Genomic DNA, 27,764 nt, shown 5'->3' on the forward strand with positions numbered 1-27,764 from the left:
AATGATGGTTACTTCTACGTGTTAGTCACATCTGTGCATGGTTCTATATGCACCCGAGCAGAGGCAGTGGTTTAGACAGGAAATTAAAAAAAACATAAGGAAACTACTCACTGGTCTGGTGACAGACGCAGAGAGACAAGCTTGAAATCAACACGGTGAATCTTCCCAGAACCACACAAACCAAGGTACGTTTTAATGTTACTTCGTTTAGATTTTTAAAGCAACTATTTTTCTTAGTGTACTGTATGTACTAGTGTTATTATTATTACATATATTTTCATTAGATTAACTTGTGAGCCTTTACTAATGCCAATTTTGGATGCATTGTACACAAAAGTTGACTATCTAGAAGTAACTGGACTTTAGCAGAGTTTTTGAGTTGTTTCACTGCAATAAACAACATCTAGCTAAGTTAAAATGACTTAAACTAAGAACATTTTTATTTTATTTGAGTAGATTCAAAATGACAAGTAAATTGATATTAATTTTTCTTAATGCGTGTGTTTTTTCTTTGTAAGTGCATAGAGTTGTATATAATTTTACTTGTCGAGTGAAATTCAAATCATGATCAAACTTTCTTTAATTCAAGTAATCTTAATTTGGCTAGATTTTAGTTTTTGCAGTGTTTAGCTGGTTAAGATTTATCAATGTTTTCAAAGTTTTCAAAGCTGACGTTCCTGCTAATAAAGTGCTGTTGTCTTAAAGGTGCATTGTGTAACTTTTGTGGTACAGGGTCTGTCAAATGCTTTTCTTCCTGAAGATGTTTTTTTTTTTTTGTCTGGGATGTTCCACAGTATGTTATTAAACCTTCCTATCTTCATGGAGACAAAAGCAAACCAAATTACAGGTTAGAGGAGGTCTGGGGAGAGGCAACCCTTCTCACGGTCAGAATCCTTGTTTTTGTAGGTGTTTTTTGATTTGTAAAACCACCTGTAATTTCATAAAGGTGAAGTTTAATGTCATAGTATGGAACATTCCAGGCAGATCAGTGACATGTCATTGTGTCATCATCGTATCATGTGTACCGCAGAAACAAAAACAAAGTTTCACATTGCACTAACCCATAAGCAGTTGAATGTTGAATATCTATAGTAACGGGACTTACTCAGAAGGTTTATCCAGATTTTTAAGTTGTTTTGGCTACATTTTCAGTCGTTATTTTTTCCTCATTACTCAATACGTGCTTTTATCTTAATTCCCAAATAAATAGTTTGCTTAAAATACGGCAAACACATTAAAAACTTGAATCATACTAAATAATCTAGATCTATTAACAAAATTTGTGACATTTTTTGCAATGTACCTACAATTTACACTGCAAAAAGTTCAATATTTATGTCATGGATATTCAACTTTTAGCAATGTAAATAGATTCAGGATTTATTCAAGGTTTATCCAAAAGTTTGAGTTGTTTTAGCCAGTTAAGAGTCATTAATATATTTTCAGTCTTTATTTTTTCTTCCAGCTAAAGTACCTGCTCAAAAACTTATCACGTGCTGTTTTCTTAACTCATAAATAATTTGCAATATCACCCATCAGTAATAACTCGAAACATATTAAATAATCTAGAGCTATTGACAAAATTAGTGACATTTTTTGCAGTGTATCTACAATTTACATTGCAAAAAGTTCAATATCTGTGTCATGGATATTAAACTTTTCGCAGGACTTATTCAAGGTTTATTGAGTTGTTTTAATGTTTTTCATTGTTTTCCAAGTCTATTACGTCACTTTAAAACGATATTTATTCATCAAAAATAACTTAAATCACACTAAATAGTCAAGATCTGTTAAATAAGTGAATCTAACAGTGCTTTTGTTTTCTTTTTGGCAGTGTATTCACGGTTTGGGCTCATATTGACTGATTGATTGATCTGCTCAAGGGAAAAGCAACGCAATGGGTCTCGTGAGGGGTTTACTCTTGTGGTTATTGGCTGTCACTTTGGTCATCACCTCTGCCTCGGTAAACTGCTTTTCAAGTTTCATGCCAAATGTGTTTATTTTTTCCACTGCAAATGACGTGTAAAGCTAACAAATACTTGTACTACAGACTGAAATGTGTCGGAACGGCTGTAAAAAGTGCAACCCAGGTAAGAAAATAAAGCAATATTATGTAACTTTTTAAAGGTTCTGCTGTGTTTTAGAATTTTTAGCTCGTCAAAACCATGCCTGGAGTTGTGTTTTGTTTAAGTAACACTTTATTATCAGTCTTATCTACATCTCCAAAGCCCAAAATGCTCTGTTCCACCTTGTGATGTCACGAAGCAGTAGTTTTCAAGTTACCTTTTACCTTTTTTTTTTACTAGAGATTGCAAATTATCCAAGTGATTCTAGGGAAGGTGTATGGAGTGTAAAATGACTGCATTGCCACATGACGTCACAAGGTGGAACAAAGAGTTTTCAGTCTGAGAGAAGCCAAAAGCGTCCAAAATATACAGAGTTTGTGCGTTTTTTTTTTTTTTTGTTTTTGGTGAGGACACAACATTATAACACACAGCAGATCAGAAAATAGTCTAACATGAGCCCTTTAATACATATGAAATGCTGTTTAAGATGATTTGTACAATTTGTTGTTATCTCGTCTTACATATTGGGCCTATTTTAGCTCTGATGTGAACTTGATCTAGCCTTTGTTCAGTCCTGATTGAGTCTAGGTTTAGTTTTGGATTAAGTCCTGATGTAATCCTGATTGTGCAGGTGAACACACTCTTAGTTTTACATGCATTAAGTGTCTGAGAAAAAGTACTGCAAGTTCTCAGGCACCTGACCACATCCTCAATTAATACAAAGTATGCATGTGTACAAGAAAGGATGCAACAGAAAGCGCCTACTTTAACTTTGAGATGGAGACAGATAAGAACTTGTTGGAAGGATGTGCAGCTTACGTCTTTAAATGCAAATGCAAGAGGAGGAAATGGATGTATCGAACAATGAAAAGTTATGATGATGATAAAAATGCAGTCTTTATATACTAATGATCAGTAAACATGTCAAAACTATATACTCATTTTAGCAGGTATTCATAGTTGGACACTGAAGCTTTCCTGTTTCCATATTATCTTGATCTTTATCGAAAAAAATAAAACTGTGATAATGTTAAAGAAACTATTTTTGAGCTTTGACATTTGTGTATTTGTGGATTTATCAGTGTGGTGTCAAAATCATCCCTTAAATAACAGTTGTATCTGGAAGACACAGTACAATGCATTTTAAAATAATCCTTCCATTTTAAATAATCTATTTAAAGGTCCTATATTACACAAAATGGACTCATGTGAGCTTTAAGCGGTGTTAGAATGCTGTTACCTCCCAAAAACATACCTGAAAACAAAGCCTAAATATGCAGGGTTTGTGTGTTTAACATGTGTGAGTGAAACAAAACACAACTCCCGATATGTTTGTGATGAGGAAACTACATTATAACAGATAAGAAAATACTGTAACATGGGCCCTTTAATTATTGTGTTCCCATTGTTTACCTCTTTGTTTTGTATATTTGTCGTTATCATTTAGAAAGAATTCAGATTACTCACATTAGATAAAGTGTAAAAGTTTTTTCAAACACAGATCCTAAAGATTTCTTACACGAGACTGTTACGTTATGATAGACTGAACTGTGTGTGTGTGTGTGTGTGTCTGTCTCTGTCGTAGGAGAGTTCCAGACTAATTGTGCCTGTAAACCCTGTCCCAGTAACACCTACACCTCAATGATGAACTGTGAAAGCAGCTGCCACGGCTGCTACAGCGACTGCAGAGCAGGTATATGGCTCTATTTTTAGTAGTAGTAGTAGCAGTAGTAGTATTTAGGTCACATGAGGAGACAGTGGTCAAGTACTTCACAATAGGTTTAAAGCAGAAGTAAAAGTAGATGTGGGAGTTATATCAATACTTTTATAATATTGCAATAGTTGTTTTGTTGAAAAAAATTTAAAATTGAGTCATTTCATTAAAATTACCTCAAAAGAAAAATATATAATTTGACAAACAAAGGTATTGATACTTTACAGCGGATGTCATTAAATCTCTGAAAGTGTGATTTGAACTGGACACTGCTCTATCTGAAGCTCTGTTACTCAAGTTAAACTTTAATCTGAGGTTTGTTTTAACACAATCTGACCAGAAAGAACTGTCTTAGTTGGAACTACAACAGGTGAGCTGATTTTTAGGCCTCAATTTTTCACTTAATCTCACCTTTTTGTTGAAAATCAAACACAAAAACAAGACCATGAATGCACATTTTGATCATAGGCTCCTGTGTACTGTGTCCATTTTGTATTTTCTTTCTTGAGTTGGTAAACTTTTGCAGATGTGTGCAATGTGTCATCAAAACCAACTGATAAATATTCCACTTTAGTAAATACATGCCTAACACCTCCAGCATGAAGCCACCGCAAAGTATAAATAAAGTAATATTTCTGTACATCTGCTGTCAATGCTCCACTCATGCTGTGTGTATTAATGATCAGAGTGAGCTATAATAGTTACCACCACCAACTGTGGAATGAATGAATAATGCAGCTTCTCTAAAGGTGATAGACTATGACAAACTTTGATCCACAAGAGAAATAATTTGGACACAGTAGTTCACACATCACAATAAATACAATAATAAAGTGCAAAAATGTAAATGTTAATAATAAATTCAAAATAAGTGGCAAAAACAGCAACAGACTGGAGTCAAATATCCCTTAAACCCAATGCATTATCACTATTTCTTACAGATTTACATATGAAGGTGGTCAAGAACTGCACCAAAACGTCAGACCTGCGCTGCGAATGTGTGGAAGGTTTTCATTGCGTCGCCAAGGACATGGTGACAGGAACCTGCACAAGGTGTCAGCGCACGCAGCCCCGAGTCACACCTGGTAACTCAACATATACTATAACCATATATTAACTGAGAAATAAAACTCAACAAAATGATTCAAACTTTTCCACACATGTTCTCAATTGACGTGTGTGTTCTATGCAGTGCTGGGAAGTAACTGTAATTTACTGTGATTTATTTTGACTGTACTCTGTAGAGTTACTTTTTCACTGGATGATATTCAGAGTACTATTATTTTCCTAAAATTAACTGAATACATGGCAGTATTTGATCACACATTTTAGACATCAAACTGCACAGAATTATTGAGAAAAACACAATACTCTTGTTGTGAATGCACGAGTGATTTTTCCTTCTCCAGTATTCTTAAAATAAATGTTTAATAATAGTTTTGCTTAAACACTGAATCCAGAACAAGCGTAATATAAAATAATAACAAAATTTTAAATAAATAATGTCTCTATAGCCTATTTGTAGCGGGCGGGCCAGCTCTAATACATATGTGACATGATCTCGCTTTTAATGCAGGTATTCAGTATTCTGTTACTACATTTTCAAAGTATTCCTCCCGTCTATGGATTGTTAGCTGGATGTCAGCAAAGACTGTTCATCTTTATTAGGCTGTTTGAGACCAGCTGATAAAAGATTTGTTTATTTTAATATAAATTTTAGACTGTGATTAAGACAGATTTAGACAGCATAATAACTGTTACGTGCCGGGCTGGTCTAGGGTCGGTTTGGCATGAGCGTAACAGTAAAGATGAACAAAAAACATGAAAAATTATGTAAACATTGATTTATTTATTAAAAAAGTGCAAAAATGTGAATGACAAAATTACTGAATAATTTAACAAAGAGCAACTAAAGTCTAAACTGGAACAGAAACTACAGTCCAAGCTGAATGAGGACACAGTCACCACTGAACTGCTGTTTGCTCTGTCTTTAAACCCAGCTGACTGACACCTGTGCTCATCTCACCTGTCCCTCACCTGTCTCTCACCTGTCTCTCTCCTGTCCCTCTCCTGTCCCTCTCCTGTCCCTCACCTGTCTCTCACCTGTCTCTCACCTGTCCCTCTCCTGTCCCTCTCCTGTCCCTCACCCAGACATAGGGGAGAGCCAGGACAGACACACACACAAAATCCAACAAAAACCATGTAAAAGTTACTTCCAAAAAGGGGATAAGTAGTTTAACCTACGAACTGAACAGTGGACGATGACGTATTCAGTTTTGTTTCTTAAAGGTGCACTATGTAACTTTCAGGTTGGGGGTCCGTCACCTGCTTGTTTCTGTGGATATGTCATTGCTCTGCCTGGAATGTTCCACAGTATGACATTAATCAGCTCTACCTTACATTTATTTAATCACAAGTGGCTTTAGAGCTCAAAATACCTAGAATAACAGGCATTCTGACTGTGAGCGAGGTCGCCTCTCCACAGATCTGACCTGTAACTTGGACTAGTTTGGTCTCCATGAAGATAGAGAAGATAGAAAGGTTTAGTGCCATATGGTGAAGCATTCCAGACAAAGTAATAATATCATCATGGAGAAAAACATTTGATGGACCCCCCCCCTTACACAAGCTACACAATGCACCTTTAAGAAAAAGTACAGATGCATGAAAAAATCTACTTCTGTAAAAGTATTAAATTTACCCCTTTAAAAACGTACTTAAACACTAAAAAGTATGAGTATTTCACACAGATTTTGAGATCTACTGAAACTTGAAATGTAATGATTTTGACATAAATTTGAGCTGAGATTTGTTCAAGAGAAACAACTGATAGTTAAAAATAAACATTTCAACAGGTCTCAAACAATAATAAAACAAAATAATAAAAAAATTACTTTTCAGTTCAGTTAAAAAAATGTAGTGGTAGTGGAGTCGGAAGTACAGATACCTGCTCTCAAATACATGTACCTAAATTATGTAAATACAGTACAGTACTTTACTTTTTTACGTTCCACCACTGGAATTGAAATGGAAATGTTTTAATAATTGTATGATGGGAGGAATCTTGTGTCCTTGTGTGAAAATTAACAAAGTGACAGCTGTTATTTGCTTCTCCTGTAAAGATATTAGAGTAAATTTTTCTTCGTTGTAGTTACCTATATTCACCAGCAGATGGCGTCATACTCACATTATGGGCTAGAAACACGCGGGAGCAAGTCTTTCATTAGTCCATGTGGTTCAAAGCCAGTACATTTAAAAAAACTATTTCTTTTTTTTCTTTGTTTTTTCTTTAGCTACTGCACGGACAACGCCCTGCACCTCTCTCAAGTGAGTGATGTTTTTCATAAAGGTCTTTTTTTTTAAACCTTGCTATAATTTTGTTTCCTTGACTCTTGAGTCAAATGCAAATATGAGTCTCGTGAGCTTTTAGTCTTGTTATAATGCTGTTACCTCCTCCAAAATATACCTGGACTTATGTTTTGTTTCATTCACATGTTTCATAATCACTTTATTATTAGTCCGTCTCCATCTCCAAATCTCAAAATGCCACCTTCCACTTTGTGATGTCATGAAGTGGTAGTTTTCAAGTTAGTTTACAGCTACTTTTTACCTTTAATTCAACAGAGATTTGCAATACCAGAGCTGAAATTAATGAAATTCTAGTGAAGATGTATGGTGCACAAAGTAACTTTTCTAATGGAGGGTCCACAGCCTGCTCGTCTCCATGGATTTGTTATTGCTTTGCCTTGAATGTTCCACAGTATGGCTTTTGGGCAACAGTGCGAACTCAGATGCATGTATTTCAAGGTATATTTAGCAATTTAAACACGGTGAATGAATGAACGCGCGATAAATATCTTTGATTTCAAGAAAAGAAATATCTCCATGGAGACACAAGTGGTAAAAAAAGTTACTTTGTGCAGCTTTAAAACTGGAAATTGTGAAATATGATGGAGCCTAGTAAAACAGGATCTTAGTGGACAGTGCTTCTACAGATTATTGTACAGAATTTGTTTCATTTTGTTTCGTTTTTTGATCTTTAGGTGCAGCTCAGAGTCCACCTCAAGAAACACAACAAATCATACAACAGGTAAGTGTAGTAGTAGTAGTAGTAGCAGTAGTGATAGTAGTGGTAGTAGTAGCAGTAGTAGTAGTATAGTAGTAGTAGTAGTATAGTAGTAGTAGCAGTAGTAGTAGTAGTAGTAGTAGCAGTAGTAGTAGTAGTAGCAGTAGTAGCAGTAGTAGTAGTAGGAGGAGTAGCAGTAGTAGTAGTAGTATAGTAGTAGTAGTAGTAGTAGTAGTAGTAGTAGCAGTAGTAGTAGTAGCAGTAGTAGTAGTAGTAGTAGCAGTAGTAGTAGTAGTAGTAGTAGTAGTAGTAGCAGAAGTAGTAGTATAGTAGTAGTAGCAGTAGTAGTAGTAGTAGTAGCAGTAGTAGCAGTAGGAGTAGCAGTAGTAGTAGTAGTAGTATAGTAGTAGTAGTAGTTGTAGTAGTAGTAGCAGTAGTAGCAGTAGTAGCAGTAGGAGTAGCAGTAGTAGTAGTAGTATAGTAGTAGTTGTAGTAGCAGTAGTAGTAGTATAGTAGTAGTAGCAGTAGTAGTAGTAGTAGTAGCAGTAGTAGTAGTAGTAGTAGTAGCAGTAGTAGTAGTTGTATAGTAGTAGCAGCATTAGTAGTAGTAGGAGTAGCAGTAGTAGTAGTAGAAGTAGTAGTAGTATAGTAGTAGTAGCAGTAGTAGTAGTATAGTAGTAGTAGCAGAAGTAGTAGTATAGTAGTAGTAGCAGTAGTAGTAGTAGTAGCAGTAGTAGTAGTAGGAGTAGCAGTAGTAGTAGTAGTAGTAGTAGTATAGTAGTAGTAGTAGTAGTTGTAGTAGTAGTAGCAGTAGTAGTAGTATAGTAGTAGTAGCAGTAGTAGTAGTAGGAGTAGCAGTAGTAGTAGGAGTAGCAGTAGTAGTTGTATAGTAGTAGCAGCATTAGTAGTAGTAGGAGTAGCAGTAGTAGTAGTAGAAGTAGTAGTAGTATAGTAGTAGTAGCAGTAGTAGTAGTAGGAGTAGCAGTAGTAGTTGTATAGTAGTAGCAGCATTAATAGTAGTAGGAGTAGCAGTAGTAGTAGTAGCAGTAGTAGTAGTATAGTAGTAGTATAGTAGTAGTAGTAGTAGTAGTAGTAGTAGCAGTAGTAGTAGTATAGTAGTAGTAGCAGTAGTAGTAGTAGGAGTAGCAGTAGTAGTAGGAGTAGCAGTAGTAGTTGTATAGTAGTAGCAGCATTAGTAGTAGTAGGAGTAGCAGTAGTAGTAGTAGAAGTAGTAGTAGTATAGTAGTAGTAGCAGTAGTAGGAGTAGCAGTAGTAGTAGTAGTATAGTAGCAGTAGTAGTAGTAGTATAGTAGTAGTAGCAGTAGTAGTATAGTAGTAGTAGCAGTAGTAGTAGGAGTAGCAGTAGTAGTTGTAGTAGTAGCAGTAGTACTAGTCTTTGATATTGTTAGTTAAATGAAAGGCAATCTAAAATCTTTCATTGTGCATTTATTTGTGTATTTACTTTTCAGACAAATCCTCAAACCTCCTCGTAGCCATCCTGTGCCCCCTGTTAGTGATTGTGGGGCTGTGTCTGGTGTTCCTGTTTTGTTTGGGATGCCCTAGACACGACACACGATTTAAGCAAAGTAAGTTCACACATTTTGAGCACATTTGAGCATCATGAGCAAAGAAAAGTGACTGGATCTCTCTTTTTCAGCTGTGAAGAAGCTGTGCAGTGTGGTAAGAAACTCATTTTGACTGATTATTCGACTGTATACGTTTTCCATACGGCTAATTTCCTATATTTTTTTTATTCTGCAGGAAGTTATAGACACTGCACACCTAACAAGACAGATATCTACTGAAAAGCAACAGACAAGTCCCATGGCAACAGCTAACATGGGTAGGCCTAATGTTAAATAAAGTTCAGTTCTTAAAATGACATGTTATAGTAAAAAAAAAGTCTAAAGTTAAATCTAAGAAAATAAATTGTAGAAATTGTATTGCAGTTCACTCTTTATGCCACAATAAAATGGATCAATTTGCAGAAATCTATAAACTATTGTTTTTTGTCAAACATGTGACAAAAACACCACCTCCTACTTTATCGACTCTAGTTGCTAATTACCTCCGCCAAGGAGGTTATGTTTATGCCGGCGTTTGTCTGTCTGTCTGTTTGTTTGTTTGTTTGTTTGTCTGTTAGCAACATAACTCAAAAAGTTATGGACCGATTTTGATGAAATTTTCAGGATTTGTTGGAAATGTGAAAAGGAAGAACTGATTTCATTTTGGGGGTGATCCGGAAGAAATCCTGGATTCTGGATCACTTTGAAATTTTAGTTAACATTGTGGTAAATGGGGACAAAAAATTTGTTTCTCAATATCTCGGTTAATTATTGACCAAACCCCATGAAATTTGACTCAGGGATGGACAATGGGATCCTCTTTCATATTCCAAAGGCTGATCCGGATCTGATCCAGAAGACTGATTTTATCGCAATTTATATACAAAATGGGGGTAGTCCTTGGCGGAGGTCTGCGCTCTCTGAGTGCTTTTCTAGTTTAAAATTAATGTAAAGGAAACATGCGCATTAAGTGCCTAAGTATTTCAAAAACATAGAAAAGCTGTTTAAAAGATCCAGTATGGCTCCATCTGTGCCGTACAATATGCAGTAAAAACATAAATATATTATCATTTAGTCATATCAATTTTGTGAAATTATTCTCTAGTCCAATGTCTCTAAAAAAATTTTACACACAAAACTGAAAAATAGCGACTTCTGGTGGCACTAGAGCTCCAGGTTACACTTAGTTTATTCTAATTATAAACATTTCATAGATACTTCAGTGAAAGGGTCTTTTTCCTTCAGTGAGCTACTTCTACAAATCGAAAATGACAAAGAGCTACGCATTAGAGCCATGGCAAGCCTTAGACAGGGAACGATTAGATGGCTATAAAACAAAAAAAACACTATCTATATATTAGTGCACAGTTGGGCATCAAAATTATATATATAATTCAGAAATCCCTTGGTGAGCTACTCTGAATGATGTGAAGAGCTACTGGTAACTCCTGAGCTACAAGTTGGAGACTCCTGCTTTAGTGTCTTTTATGTTCTCTCAAATGTTAGATCAGCCCTTGTGGTACTTGGGAAGGCAAATATTTACTGAGGAATAATGCTAGTCTACTACATTTTCTTCACCTCTGCAACCAAACTTTGCCACTTTGTAAAACTCTTTAAACTTAATTCATCCATTTTTAGATCGCCACATCATTGTAATTGGTTAAATCCACCTGTCACTCACTCAAATGACACAAAACTGACACACGTGAGCTTTAACCCATGTTAGAATATTGTTACCATGTCAAAAATATAGCTGGATTTGAGTTTTGTTTCATTTGCACATGTCTGATAAAGTCTTTATTTGTGCTCTGTTCCACCTTAAGATGACCTCGAGCGGTAGTTTTAGCAGCTCACTTTTACCTTTAGTTCAGTTGAGCGTGGCAATTCCAGGGCTGTAATTATCCAAATGAAATAGCGAAGGTGTTTAGTTGTATTGTTGTTGTAAAAGTTGTTTCTTTTTGAGAGAGGAACCTAGAAGAATGTAGAGTTTGTGTGTTAAACGTGTGAATGAAACAAAATACAACTGCAGGTGTGTTTTAGATGAGAAAACAACATTATCATATTTATCACATAGATCAGAAAATGTCATAACAATTCCCAAATACTATTTTCACTTCTTAATGTTTCTTTTAGGTCCAGTGCATGTCCACAACCCGGGCACAGTTATCTTCAGTCTTCTTGGCGACATCTCAGGACAGATCGGAGAAACAAAAGAGGGGAAGCTGAAAGTGAGGCAGCCTAGCGGAGATGAAGAGTACTGCACCGTGTGTCAGCCCACCCCCTCTCCCACCCTGCCCCTGTCAGAGGAGGAGCACCCTGGGGAGTTCAGCAGCACCTTCTTCCCCTCTCAGGAGCAGGGCAAAGACAGTCACGTGTCTATGGAGGAGCAGCCATGACATTGTTAACTGGGATCAACTGGGATACACACTGGTGAATCTCCCTGAGTTCAGATGGATGTGACTGACAGGTGGATCAGCCAATCAGGGACATGCAAGGCCCATCCGTATCAAAACAAATGTGGCAGCTTAAGTGGGGAAAAAAGAAAGGAAGAAAATACGACAGTGGACTGAAAAACATCATGGATTTCTGCACAATCAATGAGTGAAGCACTAAGCTCTGTTCATCTGAGGTGAGAGAAGTTTGATTTTGTTCAAATGATGCGTGACCAGTGAGCGTCGCTGAAATAAACAGTTGTGATTGCAAGGTTGCGTTGGAGCCTGGCTTGATATGCAGATGGGGTGTGGCCTAAACTGGTATCCCTTTGTAAACACATACAGAGAGATCATTGTGGACTGGCCAAGCAAATGACCCTCAATGATCTATAGAGAATAAAACCTACACAATGTGAGAGTGGACTGGACAAGGCTTGAATGAAAAACAGGAATCCCGTTTTCTTTGTTTGTTACGGGCCAAATGCTACTGTGATCATGTAAACGAACAGTGACAACAGTGAAAGTGCTACACGTTCATTTTAAAATGGACCTATTATGCAAATGTTATAGTTGTTTCCCCTCAATATTCACTCACCCACCGTCGTTGGGTGATTTGTGCATGTGTGAGCAACGTTTACTCGGTTATTTTCAAGACTTTTTGCGCCCCTCAGCTCCTACGTTCACCGTGAGGAGGATTAGTTGTCTGCAAAAATATGAAAATATCGATATATCGTATCGTTAATGTGATGAGAGAGTATCCATATCATGGGCTGCTGTATCAATATATTGCAAAGAGTATTTTCTGGTATATTTTACTAAATTATTTTGTTACAGCGCTACAGTTTTCTTGCTTGTTCAGAGGAAGGAAACTCATTTATGTGAAACATTTAACATTTTCACACTTTTGATTATTAAAATGTGTGTGTTTTATATTCACTTTACACAAGAAATGGTTTAACAAAGACTTTTAGTGTCACAGCCATGATTTAGCCTTTATTTTTACTGAACCGAATTGAATCGTTTTGAAATATATCGTACTGAATCGATAGTGCACTGTATCGAGATATGTATTGTATCGTAGTCTATGTATTGAAGTATGTATCGTATCGGCAACTTCTTAATGATTCCCAGCCCTATGGAGCTGATCTGCAGCTGTCCACAGGAGGTGCCCACATCTCTACAGCTCTTTGTTGTGATGACATTTACAGCAACGTCACAGCTCATTGGGCACCACAGTTTTTTAACTTGGAAATCAGGGGACTTGTTTCTTTCATGAAGTTGTTTTAGATCAGGGGTGTCAAACTCAAATTCACAGAGGGCCAAAATTCAAAACTGGGACTAAGTCGTGGGCTAAACTAAGTATTTATTGAACATTTTCAACAACATCTGCATGTTTTCTCTTCTTAATGTTAAACCTTTTGTTATTAAAATAAATGTTTAATAATAGTTTTGCTTAAACACTGAATCCAGAACAAGCAAAATATAAAATAATAGCAACATTTTAAATAAATAGTCTATCTGTACAAGGTGGGCCAGCTCTAATACATGTTTAATATGATCTCACGTGCCAAATATAATTATATCACGGGCCAAATTTGGCCCCCGGGCCTGAGTTTGACCTGCCAGTTTTAGATGAATATTGTGACTGAAAATGTTCAAATTGTAACATGATCCACAGGTGTCATAGATTTTAACTACAACACAAGCACAACACGTCTTGTTTAAAGGTGCTCTATGTAACTTTTTAGTAAGTGTCTGCCACCTTTTTTCTCCATGATGATTTTTCTTTGCCTGGAATGTTCCACAGTATGGCATTAAATTATGTATCTTGCATTTATTCAGTTACAGGTGTTTAAAAAAATTAAAACTCTAAAAATGTGTATTCTTACGGTGAAGGGTCAAAGTGTCCAAGTAATTTCCCCTGTGGATCAATAAAGTCTGTCGAAGTCTAAGTCGTTTCTCCACAGATCTGACCTGGTGGCATCACTTGCTTGTTACAACGGAGATGGATAATTTAATGCCATATTATGGAACATTGCAGGCAAACCAATAACAGCTCAGTAGAGCATCTGAAAATATTTAAAACTTGTGTTCAAGAGAAGTGCATAAATACTGCAAAAAAAGTATTGTTTTAAGTGTGGATATCAGAATAAAAAGTGTATTTACTGTATGTCTGAAAATCACTTTGACCTACAGAACATTTTACAGGATACAATTAGGTCATGAACTTCCAATCCATGGATTTCAAGTGATGAAAATGTACGACTGTTGCCATAGCAATAAGCAATACAAAACTGAATGATCAAAAGTTCTCAAATCTATTCATATTCATATTCATAAAACCCACAAATTGATTCTTATCTCAAATTCTGATAGGTACAGTTGTAGTTTTATTAAATGTACAATTCTGTAAGTCTGTTTAACATCCATACTTGAGGCTCAGTCTTTATATACAAAAGTAAATTCATGTATAGTGTACCACACATACCATATTACACCATAGTGCAAACCAACACTTGCTTCACTCTTATCTGAGGTACCGTTTCTCCTTCCTCTCAGGAAACTGCACTTTAGTTCAGATACAGCTCCGGTTTTCAAAGTAATTTTAGATACGTATTATCAGGTCTCTTATCTCTGCTTTTTGAGTCATGGTTTAGTTTTGTCTCACACTTCGATGGGCTGGTCAAATTTGCTGAACATTTCCTGGACGGGTGTACTGGCTTCTTCATCCTCCTCCTCTTCTTCATCATGCATGAACACTGTGGCTGGCACTGACAAGTTTTTTTTGCAGTACTCTGAGCATTAAAACAGAAGAGCAAACCGTTAAATGGTAACTTTATGCCTTCACATGATTCTATCATTCAGCCTCTAACAATAAGCCAGGTCAAAACATCTGCATTTTACAAGACAAATTTTACCCAAGAATTTTGACCTGCCCTCCAGCTCTGTGTTATTGAAAGGCCCAATACTGCACAAAATTGACTCTTGTGAGATTTAAGCCATGTTGTTACCTCCTCAAAAACTTGCTTGCAGTTGTGTTACACACATGTTTGAGTAATTTGTAATTCATCTGTCTACCTCTCCAAAGCTCAAAAAGCTCTGTCCCACCTTGTGATGTCATATTGTGGTACCCATAGCAAAGCAAAATTAAAGATGAGATCTCATTTATGTTACATTTACATCTCCTTGATATAAATGAGCACTAATCGAGACCAAAGTGGTTTTCTCATTCTTCTCAAATATCTCTCCTGAGAAATAAGTCTCACAGTGAGCTTTGTATGAGTTCTCTAAATTCTCTCACAGCTGTCTCTATTCTTGATCTCAACTAAGAGAAAAATATATTGCGCTGTCTCAATTTGAGATCCTTACTTGGAAGATCTTACTTAGAAGCTCAAATGAATCTCAAGAAATGAGACTGAACAGTAGACAAGCAACACATCGTTTCCTATGGGCAGTTTTCAAGTTAACCTTTTTTAGTTTAGCAGAGATTGGCAATTCCAGGTCTGAAATGATCCAAATGATTCTAGTAAAGGTATGTGGAGTTTAAAAACACAGTGGAGCACTTGCTGTATCACCACATAACATCACAAAGAGGAACGAAAGAGTGTTTTCTGTTTGAGAGAAAACTAAATATACAAGGTTTATGTATTAATCATGTGTGTGTAAAACAAAACACAACACTCCGGATATGTTTGTGATGAGGAAACAACATTATTAACATGATATGGATCAGAACATCATAATATAAGCTCTTTAAACACTCTAAGAATATCATATGAAGCCAACAATGACGTAAAACACAGTAAAGCGATTCTGATGAAGTCTACATACGTTTGCTGTGTGAGAACCAGTTGAGCAGAGGTTTGCTCTTTGTCACAATCCCCAGAATGATAGCAAAACACAACAGACAGATGATAATCGTGAACCAAACCGTATCTGCAACGACAAAACCACATAAGCACTCACTCACGGCTGGGTTACTTAGCTATAAAAAAAAGGATTCATGTACTCTGAATACCTTGGATAGGTTTTGTAGGGACCACTGCAAAAGAAAATAAATTATGAATCAGTTATTTGCTTTGGCTTGTTAATCTTTTCTGCTTCATTTGCAGAATAATACCATACCTGTAGTTCTGCGGAGGATGGTGGATGGCGTTGTTGTGGATGTTGACTTTATACAATCTGTGCACGTGCTGTCTCTGCATTTAAATCCCGCTTTGCACTTGCAGGATGTGTCATGAGTGCTGTTACACGGAGAATCCAGTTCCATGTTATCTGCAATGCAAAATATGCGAAATAGTTAGACTCCATCTTTGAATGTTTGTCCAGGTTTATGGTTAAAAGTTTCTGATCTATGTAACTAGAAAAGCACTCAGAGAGCGCAGACCTCCGCCAAGGACTACCCCCATTTTTTTATATAAATTGTGATAAAATCAGTCTTCTGGATCAGATCCGGATCAGCCTTTGCAATATGAAAGAGAATCTCATTGTCCATCCCTGAGTCAAATTTCATGGGGTTTGGTCAATAATTAACCGAGATATTGAGAAACAAATTTTTGGCCCCATTTACCACAATGTTAACTAAAATTTCAAAGTGATCCAGAATCCAGGAATTTCTTCCGGATCACCCCCAAAATGAAATCAGTTCTTTCTTTTCACATTTCCAACAAATCCTGAAAATTTCATCAAAATCGGTCCATAACTTTTTGAGTTATGTTGCTAACAGACAAACAAACAAACAAACAGACAAACGCCGGCAAAAACATAACCTCCTTGGCGGAGGTAATGAAGTTTCCTCATCAAAAAGCACAGCTGGAGTTTTGTTTAGTATCATTCACACATGTTTAGCACACAAATCCTGCATATTTAGGTTGTTAGATTAGGTTTAGGTTAATATTTAGTTCTTCTCTAAAACAGACAACACCGGTAAAACAGGAGGTGCTCCACTGTGTTTTTAAGCTCCATAGACCTTTTTCACAACAGTCGTAAGTGCTGTGATTCCGGTTAATGCTTTTCTATGGCAAAATGTCTGTGGAAATGTCTTGCGTATTTTCCACCAGCTTCATAAATCTGCCCCATCACCAAATCTTCGTCCAACAAGGTCGACAAAGGATAAACATTCTCCCATGAAGAATTTATCCACAACTATCAAGGTATGAAAGACGAAAACGTAAAAGGCAAACAAGCATTAGTGAACTACTCCTGAGCAAAACTAACATTATGGTCATGAATAAAACATAAGTAATTTGTGAACTCGGACTGATTCTACAATTAAAATTTAAAATCTTTTTCATGATGTAGATATTCACAGATTACATGTCTCGCTTTTAAACTGCACAAATCTCGCTGTCTGTGCTAATATCTACATCATGAAATCGATTTTTTAAATTTAAATCCTAGAATCAGTCTGAGTTAAGTTACTTATTAGGGCTGTAACGATATCCAAGTCTCACAATATGATATCGTCAAGCTATGAACCTCACAGTACGATATTTATTGCGATATCATGGGAAAGCTCACGATATGATGGGGAGGCTTACAATTAGGGATGTAACGATATCCAAATCTCTCGGTATGATATTTTCACGATATACATCTCACAGTACGATATTTATTGCAATATTTTGTGAAGGCTTACAAACAAAACTGTTAATATGCTACTTTTTCCTCTTAAAAAGCCTTGACAAGACTTAATCCAAAGAACTAAGACTTAAAAGTGCTTAGAACTGTTATTTCTTCTTGTAGTCTACATTGAAATGGAGCAAAGAATCATGGTCTATGTAGTTCCCTCTGTCTGTTTTTTAGCTATTGCTGCACCATAACTCTTAATTTAAGAATAGAGACTTGTAATTCGATATATTGTGATGGTCCATGATATTATTGTGAGAACTTTGACGATACAATATCATCATTTCAGACTTGGAACTGCCAATTTCTGCTCAACTAAAGGTAAAAGGAGCTGTTAACTTGAAAACTAGCTTCATGACATCACAAGGTGGAACAGATCAATTGGGATGTAGTCAGAGTTCAGTGTTTTTAAGGTGATAACAGCATTATAACATCGCTGAAATGCCCATTAATACTTCAGTAAGTACTAATAATGCCTTGGATTTATATCTCACCTTTCAAGACACTCAAAGCATGTTACAGTACATTATTAATTCACTCCATACTTTGTGGTAATATACTGTTGTAACCACAGCTGCCCTGGGGTCGATTGACACTGACACTGAGGCTGCCACTCTGCGCTATAATAATGTTCTCAAGACCGCACTAATCGAGACCAAGATCAGACCGAGACCACAGGGTTCTGAAACCAAGAAAAGACCTCTGAGGGTCGAGACCGAGACAAGACCGAGACTTTTAAAGATCGAGACCAAGACAAGACAGAGACCATGGCCCATCGAGATCAAATCAAGACCATCTTTGTCATTTTCTAAATTTATTTGCATTTTACAGTTATTCTGGCACATATATCAATGTTTTTATAGATCGATTCTCATTTGATCTGATTAATGTTCATTTAGGCATAAAATAAGCCAAGCAAACTGTATTACACTGAAAAACCCCTTCTTTAAGAGAATTTCCACTGGCACTTTACAGAAAACTGTGAAGAAAGTGAAGAAAGTGCATAGGATTTTTAAACCTGTTTTTTTTTAAGTGTCTAATTGAAGTTACATTCTCTTACTGGTTTTGCAGTGATATTTTAGCCAGGCTGGCACCACCTAGTACCTCCACTCAATTTCCTTTCTCTCCAGCGACTAGGTCAGGAATAGGAATACACTAGAACTAGATGGTTTGCAAGGACCTTGGAAGTGCACTTTCGGTCACCAGCCAATCAGCGAAGAGCCATATATTCTGTGTTGTCAACGATTCCCGAGATCGAGGATTTAAAGCCAAAATAAAGAGAATGTTTGGTGAATTTTACAAGGGTAAAGACGTTATTGCCCTTCTTCCTTTGGGAAAAACTTAATATACCAGATAACCCTGTTAGCGGCACATTACACACATCACGACCAAACAGCAGCGACTGGTAAATTAAAAAAGTACCTGCTTACCGTCGAGCAAATTAATTCTAACACTGTGAGGTCAGATGGTTTCTATGAAGTGAAACCGGCTAATGAATCAGGTTAGTGATATTTATCAGCCTCTGCACATTTACCAAACGCACATCATGACAAATACAGATGCATTTGTGCACTTTTATTAGGGAAACTTCAACCACATGTCGCGGTAAGAGGTTAATTGTCAGCTGTAATGAAATATGAATGCACTCGTCGAGCATCAGACCTCGAGACAAGACAAGACCAAGTCCAAGCGCCTTCAAGACCGAGACAAGACCACGTCCAAATATGCTCAAGTCCGAGATGAGACCAGATCATAAAAAAACTTCAGACCAGTCTGAACACTTACGCTATCACACATCCTGTTCATAATGGGCAATGTGGGTGAAGAGTCTTGCCTAAGGACACAGCAGCAGCTTTCACTAAACACATCCTTTTCACACATGCTATTTTGTCACTATCAATACTTTGCAGTAGGTGACATCAACATTCCCCGGGGGTGTGAAGCTAAATGTAAACACTACACTGTTTGAAACTCTCTGTTACTCAAATATGACTTTACCCTGAGCTTTATTTTAACACAATCTAATCATAAAGAACTGACTTAGCTGGAAGAGCAACACGTGAGCTGATCTGTGCGATTAAAATCTAAAGAAATTACAGTCACAAGAAAGATTTCCAGTCACAAGATAGATTTACAGTATTTTCACCATTTTAAACCATGAAGACTTGTATTGATGTGAGATTTCAGATTGTCTAATAACCTATATGGATTGTGTCTCCATGGTAACTGCTGAACATTTCGTTATATAGACATGCATGTAGAACCACACAGGCAGAAAAACATCAACAAAATCAATATAGGGGAATTCCACAATCACACAAGCTTTAAAGTTGACAGTTGATAAGATTGCATAAGTACACAACGTCCCTTGACTTGGTGCGTCAGTCCATGGAGATGTAAGTTTAATGCCACATTGTGCAACATTCCAGTCAAAAGATAATGGAGAGATGCAGATACAGACCCTCCAGCGCAACAGATGTCACGCAAAATTAGGTTCAACATGTTTCAAAATGTCTGTCTTTCTATTTTATTCAGTTTAAAAATAGTGCCCCACCCTTATTTAACAGGCTATAGGCTCAGGGCGTTTTTGACACTTCTCATTAAGAGCTGACTATTTCACTTAAGAGCATGATTCAGAATCTACTCGAATGAGTCAATGAATGGGCTCAGCCGGTAAAAAGCTGGTTCTAGTTTCCCCTTGAGAGACAGTAAATAAAAAGGTATGACAGTGCTGTCTGAGCAGCTGTGACTGCTCTGCAAAGAAAGGGTTTTCACTTTGAGACATATTTGCAATTCTAACGCAGACAGCTTCAAAATGTGAACTTAAAGAGGAGCAATTTCACTTTAATTTTACACATAACATATCTTTCATTTTTATGTTGATACTTTGCAGTGATATCATGCTGAGAATGTCAAAAAAAAGTTTAGAGATTGTCTGAAAACTCAAGAAAAAAACGCAAAAGTACTGTAGTGTAGTGTTGTTTTTATCATGCTTTTTTATATTTATGGAAAATTTCTGTGCAGGGACATTGGTGACGTTGGCTTGTGGGCTGAGTATTAAACAGAATCGCTAACCATAAGGTGGGCTTGAATACTGCCCCGAAGAAACTGTTAGATTACTCGAACTTCAACAAAACCTCTTCAGACATGTTTTGATGAAGGAACATTTACAACATGGTAGAAATTTCATGTCCAAAAAGTCAACTTTACACAATCCCCCCTCTGTAACACTGTAAATCTGTATTATTAAAGCAGTTTTGAGTATTTTGGTCTTTTTTCTGTTGTGGTTTTGAGTCGGATGTGCGGGGGCCTCTGATCATGACTCCAGGTGTACAGAGCTATAGGTTTAAATAGGACAGACAGTCTTTGGGTTTGTGCTGCTGTAAAGAACATCAAACACTTGAGACAAGCACAGCGTTGCTTATGTGACATTTCTAAATGTTAAACTCAAAAACATGTTATTTCCATCGTGTGCAGCTCATTAATTGTGGTTTCCTCTGTAAATGTAATAGACGCGGGGCTACACGTACTGCGTAAATTTTCTATTGCTCTAACTTTTCTCACAAGTACAATCGCAGAAATTAATAATACTTCTTAATAACTGACTTTCTGAGTATCACCAGATCTAAATCAGGACTAAACCTAGGGGCTGGTCCAAAAAAAGACAGATTTCATGACATACGCTTCTGGAGAAGTTGATCTAAAACACAATGTAGTAGATTTTTTTCTGTTTAAAAATGTGAAAAACAGAACCAGTCCATTTTAAACAGTTAGCAATGGTCCAATGTTATTCCTCAGATAACTTTTGCATTCAGAGCATCATAATTATTCATGTTGATTAGTTTTGAAGTGCTTTTCACAACTTTGTTAGGAGAGAATGGTGTTTTTCTATCACAGTAAACCTAACAACACCATGCTAACTGTGCGCTTGTTGATTCTCTGACAAAAAACCCCTTTATAATTAGATGCAGACACACAAAGTTGGCTTATTCTGACCTGCTTATAACTTATCTGTACCAGGACAAGACATATTTGAACCTAATGGGACTATTATCTTGCTTGAGCACAGATATGTATGTAAATAAACAACTCTTAAAGGGACACTTCGGAATTTTGGACACAGGACGTCATTTCCTAGTGAGCCAGAGTGTTGGAGACGTGTGGAGACACTTTTTAAAATATTCCGTCCAGTCCTTGTATTTGCAGAGGTCGCTGGTGTTAGGCTAGTGCTAGGGCACGGCCATAGTTATCCTGCCACTAAAAACAGTCTTACCCACTCCACAAAACACCCGAACCAAATCTATTATTACGCCAGACTGTCGATGTGAATGTCTGTGTCGATATAATAATGTTTGAAATAAAACTAACCTTGCATTTGAAGGATTTATGTCTGAGCAACAGCAGTGAGTTGTACTTCCTAATAGAAAGTTTGGGAGCGGCGGACTGATATATGAGAAAATAGTCCCTCAACATGCGACGATTCATGCTATGCAAGGTTAGTTTTATTTCAAACGTTATTCTATCTGTGCCCAAATAATTAAATTGTGGATCAATAAAGTTTATCTAAGTCTAAGTCTAAGATGTTACTGCAAGTGTGTAGTTAGCATGCTAGTTGTTGTAAGCATTACCGTGAAAGTGAAAAGCACTTATAAACTCACAGAGGTGAATAATTAGGCTGCTCAGAGTGCATAAAGTAAGCGAGGATTAACTTTGGACCACTGCAAACAGCACTGAACTAGTTTCGTTTTCACATTTTTAAAACTGTAAAAATCTGCTACAGAGTCTTTAAGCAGTAGTGAAATTAAACTAACCCAAGAGCACAATCTACAATTGAATGTAACAAAGACAGATGACCATGAGTACCACCGGAGAAAGCCTGTGAACCACATGTTGTAAACCACTGCTCTAGTCTTTCTCTGACTATCTCCCACCATGAGAACATGAATGGGAAAGCCCCCTGAACTTCTGGTAAACTTGTCTGAAATGATTGACAGTTAGAAGACAGTTGGTAACCTGTGGCTCTTTTACTCTGATGAATCGATCGTTCGTGATTTGTGTTTTTATGATTCAAACAACAACAACATGCAGATTGTGATATCTGGAGATGTACGGTATTTCACAAGAACTACTGAATCAGATCTAGACTAAACAGCATTTGTATTTAGCATGCAAGATCAGAAATGCAATGGTTATTACTTGGAACATTTAATTACAAGAGCTGTTTTGCTAATCATAATAGCGGTTTCTTCAAAATGATGTGTCTTTGTGTTATGCTAAACTTGTAAACACACACACGTCGAGGCTATGTGCTTTTTGGGGACATTACATTGACCTACATTAACTTCCTGGTGATTGATCCTATCGTAACCATAACTACTACATGACGAACCTTAACCTAAACCCGAATAAACCTATCTTAACTCACATCTGTGCTTGGGTTTCAGCTTCCTACTATAAGCAACATAAATACAGTGTACTGTTATATAAATATCTATTTTTCGTTTATAAAGAAGCATTTTATGGAGCTAAATTATTCCCTGATTGTGGGAAAGTTGGACCTGCGTGGGTAGTGTTGTGTTTATTTGTAGTTATAAGTCTGTAACATGTCCTCTGTAAAGGACATTTTGGCGTTAAATCCATGTGAAGTTAACAACCTAACATAGTTTTTTTTTTTTTTTTTTTTTTTTTTTTTTTTAACATAGCGCAGCCACAAACTAACTCCTATTCAGTTTTTTTTTTTTTTTTATCCTGGACATGGGCAGCGGAATCTAATCCCCCTATTAAGAGTCTATCTCAAAACACTTAAAAGACTGACTGAAGACACAAATGAATGGGCCGAGTCTCAGGAGGATATAATATTTTGTATTAAGCTATTAATCGCTGTGACAACAGTTCTAATGTGTGATCATTCAGAAACCCATGGATACTTTAAATCATGTTGTTGATCGAATAATAAAAGACTTTACTCGTGTCTGGTTTTGTTGAGTTTATATAGATTTCCTAAGCTTGTAAAAGGACCAAACCAAGTCGACATCAGGATTAAACTAGGCTCAAACCAGGACCGTACCAGGACAAGTGGCAAGCCAATATATACACACAAACTTATATCTGCAGTTCAGTCCTACACTACCGGTCAAAAGTTTTAGAACACCCTAATTTATTGCAATTTAAGTCGTGCAAGTCCAATGAAGAGCTTGAAATGGTACAAACGTAAATACTGAACAGCCAGAGGTTAAAAAACAGATAAAAGATAAAAAACACAAGTTCAAGCTCTGCCAAAACGACCTCAGGAAAAAAGAACAAGATGGTAAAGCTTGAAAACATGGAGTGTCCAGCACAGTCTCCAGACTTAAACCCCATGGAGCTGGTTTGGAATGAACTGGACAGAAGAGTGAAAGCAAAGCAACCAACAAGTGCCACACATTTATGGGAACTTCTGCAACAGACTTCGGAAGAACTTGCTGAAGAATATTTGATTTCTGTTGTAAAAAGTACGAGCCACGAGTGTGTTCAGCTGTTATATCTGCCAAAGGAAAAAAAAATTGACAAAGTGTGGTGTTCTAAAACTTTTGATCGGTAGTGAATGTATGAATGAAGTTAATGAACGAGGACAAAGGTGCAGGTTGGCAATCACACTTCCGTCAGCTGTGGCTACAAGTACCGCTGAGTCTGAACAGTACGTGAATGAGGCAGGAAACAGTAATAGTACGAGTAAGATGACAGTAAGGCCTATTCATACAAGTAGTGCAGCGTTTCTCATAAAACCCTAGCTAAGACCGGGTGGAGACTCGTGTAGTGCCAAATGATATCTGCAGTACTTCTTATAATGCTAGTACTACATAAAAACAACAAAAGTTACACAGTTATCAGGTTATAATGCATGAAACACTTACCTGTCTCACAGTCGCTGCAGCGTTTACAAGAACTGGCTTGATATGTGTCTGCGTAGCGTCTTCCAGTGCAGTTAACACATTGGATATGACATGTGTTTTCGTCACGTTTTTCCATGTACGTTCCTGAATTTTCGTACAAAAATGGTTAAAATATCATCTCAGAAATGAATACAATCACAATGTTGCTTTGGATATTGACTAATTAAAGGTGGACAGTGTTATTTTTCTGGTTGAGGGTCAGCCACATGCTTGTTTCTGTGGAGATGTTTGCAGAATGTTCTGCAGTACTGGTGGTTTTCAGATTACAGATTGTGATGATATCAAACTCTCAGATGGAGGAGACAGTTTACCCCGTTGAACACACTGCGCTTTGTCACGAAATCTACAAAACGTAAATGCACAAATGTTGAACTTGATCATTTCTATTAGTGACTAGACCCAAGAACTCACTGTATTACAAGAAAAAGATGGATTACAACTATATTAACTATATTAAATTATATATGCCTATTATGTTATGGTGTCACCAGAAACCCAGCAATGACATTAAACATACACTACCAGTCAAAAGTTTTAGAACACCCTAATTCTTCCAGTTATTTATTGTAATTCAAGTCGTGCAAGTCCAATGAAGAGCTTGAAATGGTACAAAGGTAAGAACTGAACAGACAGAGGTTAAAAAAAATAAAGCTCAAGCTCAAGCTCTGCTAAAACTACCTCAGGAAAAAAGAACAAGATGATAAGCTTGAAAACCAGACTTAAACCCCATCGAGCTGGTTTGGGATGAACTGGACAGAAGAGTCAAAACCAAGAAACCTACAAGTGCCACACATTTATGGGAACTTCTGCAACAGACTTGGGAAGAACTTTCTGAAGAATATTTGATTTCTATTGTAAAAAGAATGCCGTGAGTGCACAGAAAAACAAAAATGTGGCTGTCAGAGGGAGCAGGTAGAGGGTGCTCTTGGAAAAAGGATCAAAACTTTAAACACAACGGAATCCAGGCACTCCAAAGAACTTAAAATTGCACAAGGAAAAATATAGTTATAAAAGGCCTTTATTTAGATGGTCAAAGTTCTGTTCAGCTGTTATATCTGCCAAAGGTGGACACTTTCATGAATCAAAAGTTTAGAATACCTTTTGGTCAAAAGTAAACAGTAAAAAACTGCAAAAAGGGTGGTGCTCTAAACTTTTGACCGTTAGTGTATCTACCTCCAGACATCGCTCATAGCAAGAATGCATGTTATTCAAGATATGAGATTGAGCAATAAAACATCTGGGAATGAATAAACACAAAATAGCTAAAGGGCCCAAATGACAGTGTTCTCTACTTTGTTTCTTCATCACAATCACACCTGGAGTTGAGTTTTGTTTCATTCACACATGTTTAACACGCAAACCCTGCATATTTAGGCTGAGCTCTTCTCTCAAACAGAAAAAATGTTAAACTCCAAACACCTTCACTGGAATCATTTGGATCATTTCATTGCTCATCTTTACTGAACAAAAAGTAAAAGGTGAAAACTTGAAAACTACAACTGGATTTGTAATATAGGACCTTTAAGTTTAATGTCATACTGTGAAACATTCCTACAATAACATCAATAAGAGACAAGGAACCAGCAAATGCAGAACCAGAAAAACTTGGATACTTGTGTAATCTTTATTAAGGAATATTTGGGGAAATTCCTGCTTTTCATAATGCCGTCTGAACATCATCATTGGGATAACGCAAGAGAATCATGTGTCTTAACCTGTGTCTGCTGCCTGCTTCATGTTATTGTTGTTGTTATGTTATTGATTTTCCTAGAATGCTCCCTACTATGACTTTCATTCATTCATTCATTCATTATGGGCGTTTCTTCTGTGAATAGGGGAGACTCTCCATAGGTCTGAACTGTAATGTAGCGTAGTGCTGTAACCTGCTTTTCTCCCTCATGATAGACAGGTTTAATCGATACTGTGGAACATTCAAGACAAAGCTATAACATTTCCATGGAGACAAGCAGGTGGCGGACTCTTTAAATACATTTTCACACATCTGACGGTTAATAAACACTGTAGCTTTAGGATTTGTTCAAATGAAATGTAAGGAAATCTCTCATTTACCTGGTTTACACATGTTGCAGCAGAACGTAGGGTTTTTACTCGGCCTTGAATATTGCGTTGAGTTGCATTGAAGACACCGGATGAGGTCGATGGATTGGAGAAGGAAGAACAGTGTCAAAGTAGTGAAGCAAAAGCCATTCATCTGTAAAACAAAAAACAAAAAAACATAACAGAGAGGTCGGATCAATGGAAGATTAACGGTGGGCTGCGTAACTTTTCTGATGAAGGATTTGCCACCTGCTTGTTTCCATGGAGATGTTATTGCTTTACTTATATTATTAAACTAATCTATAACTTAGAAGATAAGCAGATGGCACCCCCAAGTTAAGTTACAGGTCAGATCTATGGGAAAGCTACCCCTCTCACTGTAAAAAATAATGTTTTCTAATGTATTTTTGAGCAGTATAAACACATGTATTGAACTGTTGGACCATGTTTTTTATGCTGGACTGCCTTGTTAGATTATGTTTGTTAAGTTAGGTTAGGTAAGGTTGCTTTATTTGTACTCAGGTAAAATGGTTTTGCAGTTAAAGAGGCTAACTACAAACTATAGACAATAGAAACATATATAAATAGACAATATATAAACTAGAAACATGTATAAAACAGATTATAATAGTTTTACAGGGCTCTAGTGCAGAATGGTTCAACAAATAAGTCAAGAAAATCAACTTGGTATCAAAAGAAAACACATTTTAAAGAAGCAGAATAAAAGGTTTTCTCAATAATTCACTCAGTCAGTTTGAACTCTTACCTTGTGAAGCTGACACTTGGACACTGTGAGCAGAGACTGAAGTGTGTCAGCCCGTTATCTGTCATATGTCAAACGGTGACTCAAACTGAAAACCTTCATTTGCCCTTTGCCGATGTAAATGAGGTAAAACACAGTTCTCTGTCACTGCCCTGAGCTGAGCAGACCCTTGCTCTTCTGCACAAACCTTGGATTTTTTCCACTCAGCCAACCTCATTTCAAAGTAAACTCTTGGTTTATTTCCATGGCCAGTAAAAATCAACCCAATGACCCAATTTGTGTTGTTTTTTTTTCATGTTATAGATGTGTGCATTACAACACACTATGAGACATGTTCTTGTCAAAACCTGCAGATGTAAAATAGGATCAGATCACTCACATCAGATGAACTTAACTGTTAAAATGGCAGTTCAATTATATGATTTGAACTCCAGAAACCCAGAAAGGTACAGGTTAGATTTTTGGTGTGCATGCGTTATTGTTGACAAATCATCTACATCTTACTGTGTAGTTTTAGGGGGGCTTGACTTCAGTGGTTTA

The 27,764-nt window shown here is 36.8% G+C and overlaps 2 protein-coding genes across 2 annotated transcripts; one reads left to right on the forward strand and one right to left on the reverse strand.

Moving 5' to 3' along the window:
- The first annotated feature begins 62 nt into the window (after positions 1-62).
- On the forward strand, positions 63-14,013 carry si:dkey-260g12.1 (tumor necrosis factor receptor superfamily member 26). Its single transcript, XM_020928068.2, has 11 exons — positions 63-185; positions 1,835-1,963; positions 2,051-2,090; positions 3,652-3,759; positions 4,722-4,865; positions 7,074-7,107; positions 7,824-7,870; positions 9,316-9,432; positions 9,504-9,526; positions 9,608-9,689; positions 11,545-14,013. The coding sequence occupies exons 2-11, from the start codon at positions 1,898-1,900 to the stop codon at positions 11,805-11,807; spliced, it is 924 nt and encodes a 307-aa protein (XP_020783727.1). The 5' UTR covers positions 63-185; positions 1,835-1,897; the 3' UTR covers positions 11,808-14,013.
- A 197-nt stretch (positions 14,014-14,210) lies between these two features.
- Positions 14,211-27,364, reverse strand: cd27 (CD27 molecule). The gene is made up of 7 exons (XM_020927951.2): positions 27,228-27,364; positions 26,474-26,615; positions 24,365-24,487; positions 15,969-16,118; positions 15,862-15,885; positions 15,675-15,779; positions 14,211-14,638 (listed from the first exon to the last, which is right to left on the reverse strand). Exons 2-7 carry the CDS (start codon positions 26,613-26,615, stop codon positions 14,508-14,510), a joined length of 675 nt encoding a protein of 224 aa, XP_020783610.2. The 5' UTR covers positions 27,228-27,364; the 3' UTR covers positions 14,211-14,507.
- Between the last annotated feature and the right edge of the window lie 400 nt (positions 27,365-27,764).

The sequence above is a fragment of the Boleophthalmus pectinirostris genome, unplaced genomic scaffold (assembly GCF_026225935.1).
Source record: "Boleophthalmus pectinirostris isolate CB_2022bp ecotype Guang Dong unplaced genomic scaffold, ASM2622593v1 HiC_scaffold_6, whole genome shotgun sequence".
Lineage (NCBI taxonomy): Eukaryota > Metazoa > Chordata > Actinopteri > Gobiiformes > Gobiidae > Boleophthalmus > Boleophthalmus pectinirostris.